Source organism: Odontesthes bonariensis, chromosome 2 (genome assembly GCF_027942865.1).
Source record: "Odontesthes bonariensis isolate fOdoBon6 chromosome 2, fOdoBon6.hap1, whole genome shotgun sequence".
Taxonomy (NCBI): Eukaryota; Metazoa; Chordata; class Actinopteri; order Atheriniformes; family Atherinopsidae; genus Odontesthes; species Odontesthes bonariensis.
The window spans coordinates 8,531,270-8,551,978 of NC_134507.1; the positions used below are offsets into that span (position 1 = coordinate 8,531,270).

Here is a 20,709-nt window from a genome sequence, read left to right on the forward strand (position 1 = left end):
GAAGATTGTTTTATCTCCATTTTCAATGACACATACTCAAATGATGAAAAAAACCCAAATGACAACTTGTGGGTGGGTATATTGTCCCTGAACATGGCACAAACACCCCCACCCCTCTGGTTTTCTCGTGTTTCAGACACAAAATTGAAGTGAGGTGGACTAGACTCAATCAGGACTGCATTTGCTGTGTTTTTGTCGAGCCACGTCTCAGTTAAAAACATAAAATCAAGATTGTGAGAGGAAATAAAACTATTAATTAAGACTGATTTGTTACTTAAAGATCTGACATTGAGTACTGCGTGTTTGAGATTAGTTATAGTTGAACTGGATGCTGTGTTCTTGCAAGGGATATGGATAAGATTTCTCTGATTGGACAGTCTGATTGTCCCTCTCTTCACTCCATCCTTGGACCTCTGGTTGAGATGGTGTTTACCAACACAGAGGCCCTTAGCGTCCTAGACAACAGCATTGACGCTGTTGGAAATGACAGCTGTGGGCACCGGTGGTGGGGGCCAAACTGGGGGGGCTTTGGTCGATGGAGTAGGCTGGGGAGGGAGAGGGGCTCGATGCTTCTTTGAGGATAGAATTCTTGATCTTGCCATGTTTGGCGTGAGAGGAACCATTTTAATCCCCGATTTCACCAAGCTTTCAAGGTGATCAGGAAATCTCCTGGGTGACGGTGGAGAAGAGAACGATGGTGAAACATCTCTGGAGGGTGTAGATGCAGCAGGTGGGTCCCAGGCCTGTGGTGAGGGCCGTGGTGAAGGCGATGGTGGAGCTGCTGAATCCTGTGTTCGGGATGCTGGAGGTGCTGCTGTGGCTGCTGTGGCTGAATCCTTTGTTGGGTCCTTGGGTGGTGAGGCAGGAGCTCTTCTCTGGCTCGTCTTCTCTCTCGGCGGCAGCACAGGACCCGGTCCTGGTCCTGGTCCTGGCCCTGGCCCCTTCTGATGCCTCAGAGCGTGGAGAAGATTATCCGTCAATAGTTATGAACAGTGTTGTGTTTATGGGTGCAGTAAGGCTGATGTAGTCAATAAACTAATTTAGGAAGCTAAAAGACACAGACAGAGTCCAGATAAGAAAGAGTTGACAAGCTATATTTAATGTACTGCCGTGCAGCTAATGGGGAATGGCTCAGGAGAGCACCCTGACATTATCAACACGTTAAGGGGAGGACATTAAGAAGGTATTGCTTGGGGCAACTTCTTGCTCTGTAATTGTTATTGAATTGGGAATGCCACAGAGCTAATTAAAAGTACACTGTATTTACTATGGCAGTAGGAGAATGTGAGGGAGCAGCAGAGAGCAAGAGAAGAAAAAGATGGAACAAGTTCTGACATATTGTTGGTATTTAGACTGATTTAACTGTGAACTAGCCCGCAATGCTACAGCTCTGCATCTTAGACAGAGAACTAAAAAGTCTCTGGCTTTAGAGCCCTTTGGAGTCATTTATTTGAAGAGCTCATATGAAAGCTGGTGTACTATCTTGCCGTTTGAGAGTCTAACTTGTTGACATTTTTCGATAATGCTTTTTTCCCCTGTCATATTATGATCTTGTGTTTAACCACACCAGGGTGATGATCAGCAACTCACAGTGACTCACATGGTTGATTCAAAAAGAGATCCTAAATTAAATCTTCCTATTCATGTAATCAGTACTACCAGAAGCCTCACTCCTGTATTAATCTCTTCCCCAATACAATTGAACTAGTATGTATACAATCATTTTTCCTGAGTAAAAGAACAGTTGCTGTAAAAATGTAAGCCTGAACATTAGCTTTATGCTCAGTTGATACACGAAAACCTTCCCAGCACACTCTGGAAGATTCTTATTTCCAACAAATGTGTTTCCATAAGTTAATTACTCTGAAGAGAGCTTAATCTGCCGAATCAGAGCAAAGTGGATTAGGAGATGAGTGTTTAATCAAAGTGTTCTGAGTCTAATTACACATCCATTTCTCGACACAACATGCACTGTTATCAGCCATTACATTTAAACACCAGTGCCTCTGCTTCAATGCTCTCCTTCTCCAAGAGTGACTGATCTCACTGCCTGAATAGGAAAAATAGAAATAAAAAACTCAAGAAATGTAAACAAAATGTATAGAAAATACGCGTGCAGTTTCGGTATTACGTAGAATTGTATACGCACACTATTTCTATACGTGCCCATAAAGACCATGTAGAACATAAATAGAGGGTGGATTTTTTTTTCTCAACAAAATATACAAACAAATCGTCTGAAGCATCTTTGTGTTAATGTAGTGTGCAATAGACCACTCATAAAGCCTAACCATGCATCACAGATAATATTTGTAACAGTGGTACTTACAGATTTCTCTTGGGTTCTGTTTCACACATGTAGTAAAGTGACAATGTCTGACATATGTGAATTAAAAAAAACAATGGACATTGTATTAGACCCAGCTGTGAAAGATATCATGCAGAACACTGTATGTCCGTGGTATGAGTGGAACTGAATTACATATGTCTCTTCAGCACACATCCGTATACCATTTTTCACACACCATGTGCTGGTTCCCAATTCAAACATCTTGCTCCTGACAGGGTAAGAGGAGTTGGTGAAGTCTTACATCAAAGATACATGTTTTGAATGTGTTCCCACATCTATCTGATAAATAATGTGCAGAATGTTCTTCGAGATACCATAAGGAGCTGAATCTACTGGCCTACAAGAGGCCATGTACTAAGTTACTGATCAGTTGTACAGGTAGGATCAAATAGTGTTGCAGGTGTGTGCACATACATGTAAATCAATTTTCCTTGAAGACAGAATTAGCTCATCTCTGAAAAGAAATGTGAATGACATTGTGCCAGTGTCAATAGACTGGTTGTTAGACAGACTAGCTCTTGGTGTCACCTCACAACCCACTCACGTGAACCATATGCTGTTACATTATTGCCATGACTTAGCCCAACAAGCACCATGGTAACCGACCGTGACCAATCCGAATGGCTGTGGAAACCTGATCGTGTGATCAAGTTGTACAGTTTAGTCCCAGCCTGCCAGACAGTTGCTCATTTCAATTCATTATATTTCTGGTAAAATAATGGTCTAATGAAGTACAGAGGAACATGAAAAAAATTGAACATGATTCAACCACCTCCACTGTGTGTTTAAAGCCCAGTTTAAAAGTTCCTTATTTTTTGCAGTGTCTTTGCACTGACTTGTGAGAATATTCTTCATTAGTACTTCTTTATTTAAATCAGAAATGCCACCATTGAAATTACTGGTGGACTGCTCAACTGAGCCAGTTCGCTGGATGATAAGTGATTTTAAGTTTATGGGTCAAGAAACATGTGGGTGTTTGGGTTAACAACGCTGTTTTCACACAGGCACTGGAGTCCTGAAGTTTTTTATAAATGTTCTGGAGCTGTGGAATATGAGAATGCAAACATATGCAACATTGGCTCGGGACATCTTGAAAATTTACCACTCGGCCTCTTCATATTATTTCTTAAACATCAGGTCTAAGACAATGGGCCTCATGCAAGAACCGTTCGTACGCACAGATTTGTTCTTAAATCGTGCGTACGAGTGATTTAAGAGAATTGGCGCATTCACCAATCTTTTTGTATTTTACGTTTTCTTTCAGGTACGAACAGAATTTACGAGTGATTCAGACCTGTCGTAGGAGTTTCGTAAAATAGTCCGCTGTTATTCAAATCAAGTTTGCTTGACTAATGGTCAATGGTTCCATACACCGCTGTCCAACAAGTACAAATTAAGAGGGACTTTCATGCCATGGCTGGACTGCCAAACATAATCGGAGCAATGTACATATACACATCAAAACACCCGTGCTGTCGTGGAGCGCACTGAGCTGAAAGCCAGGTGGGTGTGTCTCGAAACAGCGGGGGGCAAACTGCACTTTAGCCCAGAGAAGGCATGCCAGACTTGCACAATATTGCCATGAACGAGGGTCTCCACCTGAACCAGACCAGGCAGACCAGAAGGTGTGGTGCCAGGAGACCCCCCTCATGGACCACCCCATCAAAATGCCATCATGATGAGGAAAAAACTGATTGCACGGATTTAGTTGCAGTCATCGAGCGCCTGCTCATGGCGAGACATCTTTTTTTTAAAATCCATTTTCATATCAAACCATTTCTTTTATTTCGGTGACATTACGAACCACAGGTGACATGGTATTAAGAGCACTCGTAATAAATTCCCATTTCTTTGCTTTAGCAGGTTCCGTAATTCCACTGCTGACACTGCTAAAAATGACAGATTTTCCTTTTTGGATCTCTGAAAGCAGAACTTCAATCTCAGAGCCCGTAAAGTTGTTCTTTTTGCGCCTTGATGTCATTCTCATGACTCAACACTCAACATTTCCTGGCACAGGAGTGAGGAAGCACAGCTCCTAATATGGTATAATTTTGGGCGTGGAGTATGCAAATTTACTATCCTCGTGCACGTGCACTTAAAGCGATACAATGTAACTTCTCAAAAAGCCCACTGCTTTAGTGACATTGCAAACCTCTTCATTCAGCAACAGCGGTTATTTTTGCTTCCCACTAGGGATATACCTGTTTTTGATGGGGAACCTTTGAACTTTAGGCCTTTTATGCAGGCATTCATTCATGGAATCGAAAACAAGGCCATAAGTAACCAAGACCGCTTATATTACTTGGAGCAATACACTTCTGGCCAATCAAAGGAACTGGTGAGAAGCTGTTTGCATATGAGTGCTGATGATGGATACGCAGAGGCTAAACGATTGCTAGAGTATCATTTTGGTGACAAAATAAAGCTCACTAATGCATACATGGAGAAAGCCTTAAACTGGAGCAACATTAAGGCAGAAGATGGAAAGGCGTTGTCCAGTTATGCACTCTTCCTTCGAGCATGCTGCAACTTGACTCAAAGTCTGAAAGACATGGAGGAGCTTAGTCTGCCCTCCAACCTGAGGCTTCTTGTTTCAAAGCTTCCTATGAAGTTGAGGGAAAGATGGCGGTCAAAGGCATTTGACATCCTGGAGCACAGACAGACCAAGGCTACTTTCTCTGATCTCGTTTTCTTCATGGAGAAGCAAGCTAGGATCATGCAAGATCCCCTCTTTGGTGACATCCAACAGCCACTTCCCACAAGAAAGCTCTTGCAACCCAAACCCCCATTAGATTCTAAGCTTTCATTTAAAAGCAAAGGTAGTTTTGTAACTGCTGTGACGAATGCATCTGCTCCTACCACTAGTGATGTCCCCAAGCAGCAATCTGCTAATGCCAAGCCTCTTGTGACAAACACTTGTGCAATTTGCAATGGAACACACGCCTTGACTTCATGTGAAGAGTTGCTTTCTAAAACACATGAAGAACGTGTTGAAATGTTGAAGAAGAAAGGTGTTTGTTTTGGCTGCTTGGTCAAGGGCCATATGAGCAAAGATTGCAAACGGCGCCTTACTTGTACTGTATGTTCTAAAAGGCATCCAGACATCCTGCACATTCCGCAGACAGATGATGGAGTCACAGACCACAAAAGAAACTCCAGTGGATCTGGAAAGTCAATAAATAGTGGATTGGTCTCACTAGAAAAGGAAAGCATTGGATCTAGTGACGATCATTGCACACTGGCTATTGTACCTGTTCAAGTGAAGCTGAGTAAGTCCAATCGCGTTGTCCAGACATACGCATTCCTTGATCCAGGAAGTTCCGCCACGTTTTGCACTGAGAGCCTTCGAAGACGTCTGAATGCAAGAGGAAGACACCATAGGATTCTTTTGCGAACCATGGGTCAAGAGAAACCCACTGACAGTATCGTCATCAGTGGCTTAGAAGTAAGCAGTTTGGAAGGAGGAAACTTCTATGGACTGCCTGATGTATACACACAAAAACAAATACCAGTCAGCAAAGACCACATACCAAGGCAGAAGGATTTGGAGAAATGGCCACACTTGAATGCTGTATTGCTGCCCAGCATTGATGCCGACATTGATCTCTTGATTGGTACAAATGTGCCCAAACTCATGGAGCCATGGAAGGTGATAAATAGCCATGGCAATGGGCCTTTTGCAACCAAAACCCTGCTAGGCTGGGTTGTAAGTGGTCTCCTCCATAACGAGCAATCAAGTCTGAATAAGCAAGGCAAACCATATGTTTACAGCCACCGGATTTCTGTGGAAGCTGTACATGACCTGCTGGTTCAGCAATACAATCATGACTTTCCTGAGAGTGTGTATGAGAAGGAGGAAATGTCTCAAGAGGACCTGAGATTTCTGGACATAATGAACACCTCTGTCAAACTGCACGATGGACGCTACCAGCTGCCGTTGCCATTTAAAGGGGATCCCAATATGCCCAATAACCGTCTGATGGCAGAGCAAAGGGCAGAATCTTTGAAGCGGAAGTTTGGCAGGAACACAATCTTCAAGGATGAATACACGTTGTTCATGAACGCCATGTTGGAATGTGGACATGCTGAGCTCGTGCCTAAAGAGGAAGTGGCGTTGCAGAGCACAAGACGTTGGTACATACCACATCATGGAGTACGGCACCCCAAAAAAGGAAGCTTACGAGTGGTTTTTGACTGCTCCGCCTCTTACCAAGGAACATCTCTCAACAATGAACTCTTGAAGGGCCCAAATCTCACAAACTCCTTGATTGGCGTCCTGTTGCGTTTTTGTCATGGGAACGTGGCAATACTGGCAGATGTGGAGAAGATGTATTATCAGGTGAAGATACCATCAGAGCACGTTGACTTCCTGCGCTTCTTGTGGTGGGAAGATGGAAACACATCTCAGCCGCTCATGGAGTACAGGATGACCGTTCACATCTTTGGAGCAACATCATCAGCTAGTTGTGCGAGTTACGCCTTGAGGAGGACTGCTGAGGACCACAAGGACAGTTTCTCAGCTGACACAGTGAACACGGTCCTCAACAACTTCTTTGTTGATGACTTGCTGAAGTCCGTGGATACCGAGACCAATGCCATTCACCTGTACAAGGAATTGAAGGCTCTGTGTGCAGCAGGAGGTTTTAATCTCACCAAGTGGTCCAGTAACAGCCGAGGTGTCCTGGCCCACATTCCAGATTGTGAAATGGCTAAAGGAGTGAAGGACTTGGACCTAGACCTGGAAGACCTGCCGATGGAAAGGGCCCTTGGTGTGCACTGGAGTGCAGAAGATGACGTCTTCAAGTTCCATGTGGCTCTCAAAGAACAACCATGCACCAGGCGAGGCATTCTGTCTATGGTCAGTTCAATGTATGACCCGCTAGGATTTCTTGCCCCAGTGACCTTTCCAGCAAAACATCTGCTGCAGGAACTTTGCAGGCTGAACCTTAGCTGGGACAAAAGACATACCCAGCACCCTTGCACGATCCTGGAAACATTGGCTGCAGAGCCTTGAGACTCTCACAGACTTCAACATCACCCGCAGTTTCAAACCCAAGAACTTTGGAAAGGTAGAGCATGCAGAATTGCACCACTTCTGCGATGCAAGTGAAGTCGGATATGGCATGGTGACCTACTTGAGGTTAGTTAATCGTGAGGAGCAGGTGCATGTGAAATTTGTGATGGGGAAATCAAGAGTGGCACCGTTGAAATTGATGACAATCCCACGTCTTGAGCTGACTGCTGCAGTACTGGCAGTTCGTATAGACCGGATGCTCATGGATGAGTTGAAACTGGACCTGGAACCATCCGTGTTTTGGACAGACAGTACTACAGTCTTGAAGTACATACGAAGCGACAGCAGGCGCTTTCACACATTTGTTGCCAATCGTGTAAATGCAATCAGGTGCATGTCTGATATGTCACAGTGGAAACATGTTCCTGGAAAACTGAATCCTGCAGACTATGCATCGCGTGGATTGAATGCTGCAGAGTTCCTGAAAGACAACAACTGGATCAACGGTCCCAAGTTTCTGAAAGACTTGCCCAAACACTGGCCCAACTCACCTGTCAACCTTGCAATTCCTTCAGATGACTCAGAGTTGAGGAGAAAGGTACTTGAAGTTCATGCCACCGTTGCAAGTCCTCATGATCCGACTAGTGTCTTGTTGAATTACTTTTCCACCTGGAATAAGCTCAGAAGAGCTGTTGCCTGGTTCTTGAAGCTGAAGAATATACTTACCCAACGCATTCTCAAAAGAAAGGGAGCCTTAAAAGGAGTTGAGGCTGGCCCCATGGCACTTTTTGTTCAAGACATAGAAGAGGCAGAAGAAGCCATTGTGAAATTCTGCCAAAATCAAGGATTTCCTCAGGAGATGGAATGCCTGCGCAATGGAAGGAATGTTAGCCGAAAAAGCTCCATCTTCAGACTGGACCCTGTACTTGACCGTGGTGTATTGAGGGTTGGTGGCCGCCTGAGCAGGATGGCTATGCCAGAGGAGCAGAAACATCCCGCCATCCTGCCTAAGAGGCATTTTGTTTCAGAGCTTCTGCTTCAACACCTCCATAAGCAAGTTGGTCATTGTGGCAGAAATCACATCTTGGCAAGCTTAAGGAAAAAATATTGGATTCCTTGTGCAAATGCTTTTGCAAGGGAAATCGTGAACAATTGTGTCCCCTGCAGGCGGAACTATGCACGTGCAGGTGAACAAAAAATGGCCGATCTGCCAGTTGATCGTTTGACACCTGACCTCCCTCCATTTTCACATGTTGGAGTGGATTACTTTGGACCAATAGAGGTGAGAAGAGGGCGTGGCATGGCGAAGCGTTACGGTGTGCTATTTACTTGCCTGACTACCAGAGCAGTTCATTTGGAAGTAGCACACTCGATGGATACAGACTCCTGCGTGAATGCGTTCAGACGCTTCATATCCAGAAGAGGCCAAGTCAAAGAATTAAGGTCAGATAATGGAACTAATTTAATCTCGACTGAAAAGGAGCTACGTGATGCACTGAAACATTGGAACATGGATCAAATTGAGCACAGCCTCACCCAGAAAGGTGTCAAGTGGACATTCAATCCTCCAGCCGGTGCCCACCATGGAGGCATCTGGGAGCGCATAATAAGAATGGTGAAAAAGGTTTTATCCTCCATCACAAACCAGCAGTCTTTGGATGATGAAGGTCTAGTCACAGTGATGTGCGAAGTTGAATCCATCTTAAACAGCCGTCCTTTGACAACCGTTTCCAATGACCCCAATGACTTGGAACCATTGACGCCTAATCACCTACTGCAACTTAAGGTCCAACCCGTGCTTCCACCAGGAACATTTAAACAGGAAGACCTGTATGCCAGAAGGCGGTGGCGACAGATACAGTATATCGCAGATCTTTTCTGGACACGGTGGATACAGGAATATGTTCCACTCATGCAAGAACGATCCAAATGGTCCCGCATCAGGCCCAACTTCTGTGTGGGAGACATCGTAGTGATCGCTGATCCTACAGCACCACGAGGCTCATGGGTGATGGGAAGAGTCATCGAAGCCATAGCTGATTCCAAGGGCCTTGTTCGGTCTGTGAAATTGCAAACTAAAACCAACCAGCTCCTAAGGCCCATCAGCAAGATCTACCTGTTGGTTAAGGCCAACAACCAACATTGAACAAAGACTCGTGACATGCGCACGTGCATCCATTTGCACCGCATTCATACACTGATTCTTGCACACATTATAGTATAATTGGAACAGTTAGAATTTAGAAATTGAGTTTATTGGTAATTGGCCCCATTGTAAATATGTTGTTATAGCACACGTGGTAGCTATAAGGGGCCGGATATGTTGGAGCCAATTTGGTCTCCTTAGTTAATATTCTTAGTTTGGTTAAGATTTGCTGGCCTTGGGCCATTGACTTTTATTTTGACACAGCCTTTGGTCACCTGACCAGTTCAAGATGGCTGCCTCTCACTTGGTAGTCAGTCTCAGTTAGACAAAGACAAAGGAAAGTTGGAGTGATATAGTTTTTTACCGCTCTAACCGCTTTAACCACTTTAAACTTGAACATTTGAACTTGGAAAACATATACTTTAGTTTACTTATTGGAATCCTTTATGTTGAGCCTTTATACTTGGATTATTTAGCTTTACTTTGGATAACAAACAATTTGGATTGCTTCACTGTGTGCCACCTGCTTGTCTGCCTGCCATTGCTCCCTTCTCATCACCGCTTGCCTGCCTGCCATTGCCTCTCTCCCTCTGCCTGCCTGCTACTTACCTGCTTGCCTCCATCTACATCTTCATCCATCTTGACCAAGGTATGAACAACAGCTGTACACAGTGTTTTAAGATAAGCGCGTGACAACAACTATACAACACCTACCCTTTGAAGTTTGAACTGAATCGAAACTGACACTCACAGTTAGGGATGGCTCAGGTGATCCTGAAACATCCCATAGTTAACCTGCCATAGGCCTAGACTGTTGGGGGGGCTCCTATGTCACACCTTTCCTGGCTTTGCTCTTTTTTCCCCCCTTTTGTTTCCTCATATGACATTATGTACATTTGGCATTATTGTTGTCATTAACTTGTGTTTTCCTGTCTCAACGGGTATCCTTTGAATGGTGTTACAGTGTGTGTTGTCTCCTCTTCTCTGTCCTCTCAAATCTCAGCTGGTCGAGGCAGATGGCCACCTTCCCTGAGTCTGGTTCTCCCAGAGGTTTCTTCCTGTTAAAAGGGAGTAGTTTCTCTCACAGTCTCCTCATGCATGCTCAGGACGGGTGGTTGGAAGAGCAGTTTTGGTGCAATCTGTTGGATTCCTTAGCTAGAAATTAGTTTTTGACTTGGCTCGGTATGTATGAATTGAACAAATTTTGAATGAATGAATTGGATTTGATTGGATTGTGATTACAATGAATTGGACTCTTAATTGTCTTGAACTGGACTGTATTATTGAAGTGCCTTGAGATGACATTTGCTGTGATTTGACGCTTTATAAATAAAACTGGATTGAAACTGAATATCATCAACATAAACATATGAATATAGCTGCAGCGGTGGCTAATTAGCAATAAGCTGATGTCTTTATATTGAACAGCCGTCTCCAGATTCAAGCTGTGATTGTTTAATAATATTTTGTTTTTAAAAACAGCCTATCTATGACTGTTGAGCATAGGTAGGCTCAACATATGTCCATGCATAATTTATAGATGGTTTAAAACTGGTTTGGAAATGTTTATTGACCTTATGGTTCCACAAAGACTTGTAGTCATCTCCAGTGAAGTTATCTTTGCGGCACAGTAAAGTTCTATAATTGCTGACATCTGCCTCGAGCTTGTGTTGCGGACATTATCAGGTGAGAGCAAGGTTTTTGATTTATATTATTTACTCGTGTGTGTGTGTGTGTGTGTGTGTGTGTGTGTGTTTGTGATCTGACCTGGATATGAAGCCTCAATAGTTCAAAAGAAACAGATGTTACTTGACCCAAATCTACTTCAGAACTCGCATTGGTCTATAACAGGCTTTGCTTGTGAGGGTGTAGCTCTCCTCTACAATGAAAAAAATATATACATTGATTCACCGTGATTGGCCTCTTTGGGGGCTACCGATCACATTATTCAGGATGAATATCAGCCAATAACGATCAGCGCTCGATTGTTTGGATCACCCTTAATTTTTCCCAGAGGCTTGTGTGCTTGCGTCTATATATTTATGTATTGGAGGGCCTCCTCAATGTGGACATCTGCTGAGCTAATAAACAATAATCTTGACAAATTGGTGCTATCTGATCACTCAATCCACCCACACCATCACGGCACTGAGGAAACCATTATGGACAGGACCAAGGACATGACTGACAGCTCACTGGACCAGTGTAAGGCGTTGCTGGACCCAAGCCCAGCTGCCTTAGGAGAGTACACTGATTCATTGCCAGAGGGCAACCTGAACAGATTGGTTGGGGAAACACAGCCATGCCCTTCACTGGTTATGATGCCAGCTGACTTCATGAAGCAGTGGCTCTCTTCTCTTCAATTGTACAAAAATGCTAAACCTGGCAAATACTGTGTAGGGCAATGGTGCTTGAGGTCATGATGATGATTTACTCTTGGCTCTGTGGGACACTGTGGCCTTTTCTGGCTGCAATGTAAAACATTCAACCAATTTGACAAGGATGGAGATGATGACTGGTATCGGGACAATGTTTGATATTTTAACTTTCATGACTCAGAAGATAAATAATTCTAAAAATGAAATAAATTATAGGTTGCTTGTGGCCATGACATGTTGCCACTAACAGAAAACAGCTCTCATGGAGCCGACATAAGCAAACGCTCCAAGACTCTCACTAGGAGTGTTGACAGACGGGAAAAGAGTAAAGGTCATGAGATGAAGAAAAAAAAAGAAAAAAAACTTCTAGAAAATCAATCCTATAATATAAAGGATTTTAATTCCAAGCCACTGACACCCTCAGAAATGATGAAAAGCCAGACATCTTCAAATTGCCTTGTCAATCAACCAACCAACGAAAATGACAAAAAATAAATAAGTAAGGGAATAATAGATCCAGAATGAACTGCACTGGACTTAACATGGTGTCTGGTGTTCCTACTGTAAACCCCAACCACCCCCAGCAGCAGTGGCACACAACATATAACTAAGTTGATAATGACATAGATATACAAAGTCATCCAGAAATCAACCAAAGTTCCTTTGTGGCAGTTTTATATGATCTATTAGATTTTTTCCCCTAATGAAAAAGGAAAGCACACTACATATGTTGTAATAAACACTCACACTGCCTAATAAAGGACATCAAATGTTATCATTTTAAGTGCTTGATATCAAATCTCTTCTGATATGTTTGCTGGTTTGTATTCAAAGGATACAGAGGAAATTTTTACTCACTGTAATTAAGTTGGCAAAGCTTACGACCAAATGCATGAAAAAAATGCAACATGTTGACCATTCAGGGACTCACCAATAGGCATGTCCTCATAGATGAGAAGGTAGGTGGAGAAGAAGTAGTTCAGGAAACGTGGTGGCTGATTGGAGCCTGAGGAGAAGGGAAAAAGAAATTAGTTGCATACTTTGCCTGAAATTGAAGTTTTCAACAAGAAAGATTTTTTTCCCTCATGTCTGCCCTCATTCCTGCTGTTCACTTTCATTTTCCCACACCGTCAAACTTGCCTCATTATTGATTCTGTCATTATTACTCTGGTCCAATGGGCGTCTTGACTGTTAAATTAGGAGCCAATCATTCAGATCTCGGTTCTTTAAATCTCTCTTTGTTCTGTCATTCTCCCTTCAAACTGACTTTTGCAGAACCTACATCCTCCCCATCTTCATTGGAGGTCTCTGCCACCTGCTAACTCAGCTCATTTACCACCAGCATCTCTCCTATTGCCTTCTTTTATTTATGTCCACGCTCCACCAAGATGATACTTCAAAGTCAAATCACAAAACTGAATTAATTTTCCATCCCATTAAATGATCTCTTCATAGAAAGATAACAAATTAATTGTGATTTGGGTATTTACGTTGTCAACGCCAAATATAAATCAATCAATCATAAGATAATCACAAAAAGCTAAAGTGAATGTAATTGATTTTCATTAAAATGACACCTGTTAAGGGGTGGGATATATTAGGAACCAAGTGAACCATCAGATCTCGAAGTTGATGTATTGCAGTGTTTCTCAATTCAGTGAGTCCTCGGGACCCACTGCCCTGCATGTTTTCGATGTTTCCCTCCTCCAGCACACCTGATTCAAATGATCAACTCGTCATCAAGCTCTGCAGTGGCCTGATCAGGAGCCAATCATTTGAATCAGGTGGGCTGGAGGAGGGAAACATTGAAAACATTGTTTTCAACAGTGGGTCCCGAGGACCGGAATTGAGAAACACTGATGTATTGGAAGCAGGAAATCTGGGTAAGTGCAGGGTTAAAAGCGACCTATACAATATACAAGGGTGAAATTACAATGGCTAGAATGTCTCCAATACAGTAGGTCTTGTGGAGAGGTTCATGTAATTGGTAGTTAGTAACTGCCTACGAAAAGGCTGGCCTCCGTTGTACAGTTGCACAAAATAGCAACTTTAGCACAAACTATAGAAAACCTTGATGTTAGCTATGAGAGACAGATGTCAGAACACACACTGTGTTTTGGCTAAAAACATGTGATGTTAGCAATATTGGGTATATTGTTACAATAAACAATATTGTTTGTTTTATTATTGTAACTTATTACTTTGCATCTTATTTTTACAGAAATAATGGTGTGTAGCTCTGACATTGAAACCATTTTTAAGTCACTGTTCATATCTTACTAACCCATTGTGAAAATGGGGTGTGTTTCTTCTCTGATTATTAAACAATACATATATCTCCTCCTTCAGGGAAAGGTAGACAGAGCAATTAATACAATACAATACAATTAATTCTACTGATATCTGACATAACCATGGTTGCTTTTGGTAAAAGCGTAATTGAAAGTATGTAAATATGATAAACTAAAACCCATCCATCCCAAAATGTAGCACATGTATCTGCTGTACAAGCTGTTGCATTAATCTAGTGCAGCATGAGTAGTAATACAGGAAAATGACTAAGTTCTAGGTTAATCAGGGCTTTGTTAAAGTTCAATGATACTTTACAGATCAAATGGGGAAAACATCCACTAAAACATGCAATTACATGGAGCATTTTCTCTGTTTATCTAATCATAGCAGCAGTGAGTAGGGGATCACTTTCCCTTTGTCACTGTTCTGCAATGCAATAAAAATGTTCTGCAATACATCCAGAATATTGTTAATGTATGCAGTAGTCTACCTTTATTCCACCTTGAAGAATATTGTCTTTCACTGTTTCTTCTTTCTGCAACCGTTTATGTTGCACATTTATAACTCATTACAGGGAAAATACACAACCTTAACCTTGAATTTTCAGGACAAATTTTGCAAGTGCTTCATATTGATTTCACTGTACGGGAGGAATATGCCTCCAATACCGCACCATACTTTTTAAATGGTTGGGGTAAAGGTTTAATTGTCCTTGTGTTGATGTTCTTTGATCAGCTGAGTTGAATGGTAGACAGCAGACAGACTGAAGTGAGAGAAGGGGAGGCTGAACCTGTTTGATGTGAGAGTGCTTGATAGCGTGAATCTGTGCTTTGAAAGTATAAGCTTCTCATTCTGTCATGTGCCTGTCTATATAGAATGAGATCCTCATTCGTGGCCTGTCAGCATTGTTCTTAAGTGCCAAGAGCATGGAGTGTGCTTCATGGCATGGAAGTTGGTCAGGGTTAATAAGCTCATGACTACAACAGCGAGCCACTACGTGCTAGACGGTGGAATTTAGATGGATTACAGCAACAAAATAATCATAGCTATGGTCATCAATCCAATTCGCTGGATCAGTTAGGTAACGCTCAAGAGGAGCACAAGGTCAGTGTGCTAATGGGTTGGATAGAAGATTAAGGAACAGAGGGAGAGAAAGGAGAGAAGAAAAAAGTAGTAACAAACAAAAATAAAGAACAAGGTGCAAGGTCAGAGTGAAAGGTGAAAGGCTAGAGGACTCCAGAGAATGAAAGCCTCTATAAACTCACTGTGTTTGATGGAAAGAGGTTGTGGCAGTTACTTAATAACTTTCGGCGCTGTTTCAGTAGTATGTGTGATTGGAGGCGTCTCCTGCCTGTCACTGTGAGACAGTTACCATGACTTTGCACAACATCCAAGCTTCCTCCCACTATATTTATTTGTCTCTCATAAAGACATACTTAGCAAGAAGGCAAATATTCCTAAGTCCTTCTTCTGACTGAAATATAATGTGAAGTACCATGCAGGACTCCCTCAATAAGTGGAGTGATACAAGGAATGACAATCAGCTAAAATGTGAAAAATGAATAGACCCTGTAAACCTGAGAAGAAGGTGGTGACAGTAAGGTCTCCATCATATCTTTGCTTCTCTTATCACAGCATGGACGACATATATATTTCACAAAGTCAATGATAAATTAAACATTTATTCTTAATCTTTTTTTCTCACCAAAATGGCAGATATACTCACATGTTAATGGAAAATTTATTTTCAAAGCATTTTTCCTTTATTAAGGAAAGTTTGACTGACTGGTTTTCAATTATTGAGCTTCAACTTCACACTGCTCTGCATATTGACAAAAACAGCCTCCAAATAAAGCATTTCTTTCTCCACTTTCCTCCACCAAGAAGACAGAATGGCACAAATTAAAACTGCAATGAATGCATTGTACCTAGAATTCATGATCAGTGTATGAATTATTCAGCCTTAATACCGTTCTCTCATACTGACACTCACAGAATGAAAGTCTTTGTGGATTTATACATAATCATTCTTCATGGTAAAGAGGACTCACCTTCACAAAAGTGGAGAATAAAGAAAGGAAGGAGGAGCTTGGCAGCTGTCATCCTGCCACCTAAACCCAAACTCCACGACATCACCTGCACCTGATAAAACACACACAAACACAACAGACACAGTTACTTGTCTGACTGATAACCAACATTGCTGTTCCTGTCTATCCACATTATTTCCAAACACATTTCATCTCATCTACAACACATTAGGTGACTACCACATAAGTGAGGAGAAGATGTCATCAGTAATCAGGAGATTCAGAGAAAAGCTTTGCGACATATAATACCACAAGCATGCGTTTTCTTTAGAGCATTTGTTCGAATCGGTTACAGTGCAGTGAACATGTTGTTTACCAGGCGTGTCAACTGTGCAAGGAAAAAAAAAATCTTTGGCAAAAGTGCTAAAAAAGCTTTAATTATAAAAGGTCACAAACTGTAAAAGCAACATCATAGTTTATGACTTTGCATTGTTTAGCATTGTTGGGAGTAACGGTGTTTAAGTATAACGGCGTTACTAACGGCGTTATTTTTCTAGTTACGGAGTAATCTAATTAATTACTTTTCCCATCGTTACAATGCCGTTATCGTTACTGAGAATACAAAGTGGCGCGTTACTACAATTTGGTTGTAGGCTTTAGGCTACACATCAGCTACCTGGAGAGCAGGGGTGGGGATGATGACACCGTTGCAAATACGATGATGATTGGCTGTGTGGGCGGCAGCCCTGCTCACGCCGTCTCACTGCACGCGCTGACGACTACTAAACACACACAAGACAGCGACAATGGCGACGAGCCAGGGAAGTTCAAAGGTAGCGTTCTCTAACTGGAAGTACTACTACTTCTCACTCATGGAGATAAAAGGCAAGAATGTGTATGTAACATGCACGCTATGCCCAGGAAAAAAAACTTTATCCACGTCTGCCTCAAGTAACTCAAATCTAATGAAGCACCTTACATCAACCCATGTGAATATGAAGCACTTGTTGCTTCTGCTAACCCAACCCTAAGCCCAAATGCAGCTAGCGTGAGCACTGTGAGGCACTGCATGTGGCGACCTACACTGATCTTACAGGAAAACTCTGTGATGAGAATAAACAATATTTACTTGTGTTTGTTTAAATAAGCTTCTGACATGATGGCGTTATCAGTATCATAGGGCTTCCATTTTAAAGGTAGCTGAGGAAGTACGATTTATACTCCATGTTTTCCCCGTTTCTTCCTCCCCTCATCTTAGTCTCCCTTCTTTGTTTAGTCTCTTTACACTGTCATCACTTGTTCCAGCAAGGTCTCAGGGCTCGACAAACCCATTAAGTTACAATTTCACTTTTCAGGGTTATCTCCCAAACTGCGTTGAAGCTCATGTTTTTTTTAAATAGCGAAGATATGGGGCTGCTTATCCTTCTGATATCTGATGGTAAAAAAATGCTAAATAAACTGGAACCACAGTGAAAGGTTACCAAACTCAATACAAATACGGCTTTGTCTTGCGGCTTGCTGTCCTGTCGCTGAGATGCTGTTGAAGATGTACAATGTGTGGTGCATTCAATTCAGACAAAGTAGCTGAAATGTACAGGTGAGTGAGAAAGAAATGCAAAGCGTAAATATGGACTGTCATTGCTTTTTGTAAAAGTGTGTATGTGTGTGTTTATTCATGTTTACTCTGCATGTGTCTCTGTTTGTATTGCTACATTTGTTTTCATTTGGGTTCTTGTTTCCTCACGATTACTCACATTTCACTTTTTGTAACAATGCAACCTGCAACACAATGTATATATTACCTATATTACCCAATTCCTGCACCGTTTCCTTTTCCCTTCCTGCTGTAATAACGCACATTCAATCTCCTTTCTTGCTGAACCCTGAAGACACCGTTTCCCCCCAACTATGACCTTTTATTCCTTGTTCTCTCAGACACAGATTTGATCTTCCTGTAGAGTACCATGTTGGTTTGGCAGGAAAATCAGCTAGTAAGATGACAACACTCTAAAGAGATTACAAATGTCTACTTATTTCCTTCTGTTGGTATTATAATCATACTTTAGGCAGCAAAGCTTGCACACCCTGGAGCATTCCATATAGTCAAATGTACACAATTCGTCAAAGCTCACTAGCTACAACAAGGGAAGCAACAAGATCTCAGGGCAAAATCTCAGTGGTTTCTATGTTCCTGTTCCATGCATGGTTAGTGTTCATCAGTCTCAGACAATCAATAAAACCCATCCCAGTTCTCAACACAAAAACAATCAAATAATAGCACAAAGTGCAGTGAACAAATTCCAAAAGTTTGCTTTTTTTTTTTTCTTGAACCCTCAAAAGTTTTTAAATCTAACCTTTTTATGTTACACAGATTAATGAACAGAAATAGACCTGGCCCTATTCATTCTCTAAGTTTAGACAAAAATGCACAAACACACAAAAATTAAACATTACTGTTAAAATCATCGTTGTCAAAGATGGGTGACAATGTAATGTCTTTAAATCTATACTGGTGCCAAAAACCTGGTGCACTTCCACTGATAATTTCCCTGCTCCAGTATACTGGTTCTTGCATTATTAACATATAATGTGCATGTGATATAACCTGTAGCTCTGGAGGTAAGCATGTTACATTCCTGCCCTACACTTTACATAATGATCATCCTCTGGTTTAAATGAAAATGCAGTAAAATAGAAGTGAATAGATAAATAAAATTTAAACATGTTTTGTTAGTTGGTAAAAAAGTTTACCCTTTGGGGATTAATAAAGAATAATTCTACTCCATTCAGTCTTGTCTGATATTTGCTTTGTAGTTTACACATAATCTCTGTACATTACATGGACGCACACACCCCTTTTCCACTTCTCACTAATCCTTCCTACAAATGCTAAGGGACATTTCTGAGATGACAAATGGGTGAAAACAAGTGATGGATCAGGGTTGAAAAAGACGTGTTGAGTTTGAGAAAAACTGGAGCAGCCATGAAATTACAAGCAGTAATACTGCAGCAGCGAACCACTCTCTGCTCTCACCAGGATTCAGGAGGATTCAATATGAAACATTCTCACAAAAACAGCGTCTAAACAATACTGCATTTGCAAGGTAATATAGCACGGGGATAAGGCGATCGCACTATAGTAACCTGAGTGTGTATTACTTAAGGTTTTTGTTAGCCAGCCAGAGATACAATGTCAGCAGCAACCCAGTACTGCTCAAAGCAAAACTATTATTGAATGTGATTATAACACATCTATTAATGTGGTTAATATTTAATACATTTGCATTGCTTTTTCATTCAAATGTAGTAAGTTCTATTTACAAATAAATACCATGATCATTTCACATCATTGAGTTTTACCAGGTCATCTGACTGTGCTTGTTGTCTGCCTTTCTGCACACTCCTCGTCAAAGTTAAGTTAAATACTGCCAACTGGTTGTGTTATGAAGGAGAGTTTCCATAACTCTGACAGTTACTTCACCAAATTATACGGCAGTTAAATTCTAACTCTGTGTGTGTTGTTATGCAAATATATTTAGTTTTACCCAATTAGGATTTTAGAGTTTTTTGTGGAAATTGTTCTGCCAACAACCCAATTTAAAATTTGTGGTGCTCATAATAGTATCATAATCATAATAGCAGCACATCTGGGTAAACTGATGGTGTTCCATCGCCACTGTCCCTATCCGGGAAAAGCCCACCACAAAGACAGCCAAGACATCACCGATAAAAATGTTCAGGAACTGCTTAATGTTAAACATGAAATATAAGACTGCGATGACTGGAGCATTTTGAGGATTATCAAAAGCGGAACTTTAATGTACAAGGCCTTTATTTCTGAAAGGCCAATTTCCCTCTGAGTTTCTAAAATGTCATCTCTCAAAATTTGTCGCACCACAAACTAAAGTCTATTTAACTCCAAGTTCTTGGGGTATAATGCAGAAACTGGAGCTGAAGATAGTACATCCCCTAATCTTGGCAAATCAAATTGAAACTGTCTGCAATGGAAGATAGCTTGGAAATAAGTGGAAAAATATGTTCTCTGTGTCTAAACATTAGGTAAGCCATTTGTTGCCATCCTCTGTACAACATATTCCTAGTTTCACTATTGTTAAGTTTTATTACCACTTAAAATAATATGATTGAAAATGGCATGGTAATTATTTCCATTTTAAGGTTTTGCATGGAGGAGTTAGGCTTTTGTGTGACCACGGGATGTGGTCTAGGTGCATACAATAAGTGCCACTGCAATCACTTCACGAACAATAGAGTTGAGTTGAGTGGGGAGGAGAGGAATAGCAATCATCGTCTGCTTTGCTTTCCTTGAGCATTTAGCTTGGCTCTGGTCTCTACACTCAAGAATTAGAACCAATTCATTGATAACATACTGAATGAGACATAGTTCATACAAAGGCCTGATTAAGCTCTTGAGAAACAGAACTGATGTATACAAAGCTTTGATAGGCATTCTGTTTAAGGCGATAAATGAGAAGATCTGT

General features: G+C 41.5%; 1 protein-coding gene across 1 annotated transcript in view; it reads right to left on the minus strand.

Annotated features, from left to right (window-relative positions):
- cdh23 (cadherin-related 23) overlaps window positions 1-20,709 on the minus strand; it is a 186,002-nt gene that overhangs the window by 157,250 nt on the left and 8,043 nt on the right. Inside the window, exons 2-3 of the mRNA XM_075475682.1 lie at window positions 16,232-16,322; window positions 12,820-12,894 (exon numbers count right to left, since the gene is read on the minus strand). Of these exons, the coding sequence (XP_075331797.1) occupies window positions 12,820-12,894; window positions 16,232-16,313 (157 nt within the window). The 5' untranslated portion in view covers window positions 16,314-16,322. The remainder of the gene's footprint in view (window positions 1-12,819; window positions 12,895-16,231; window positions 16,323-20,709) is intronic.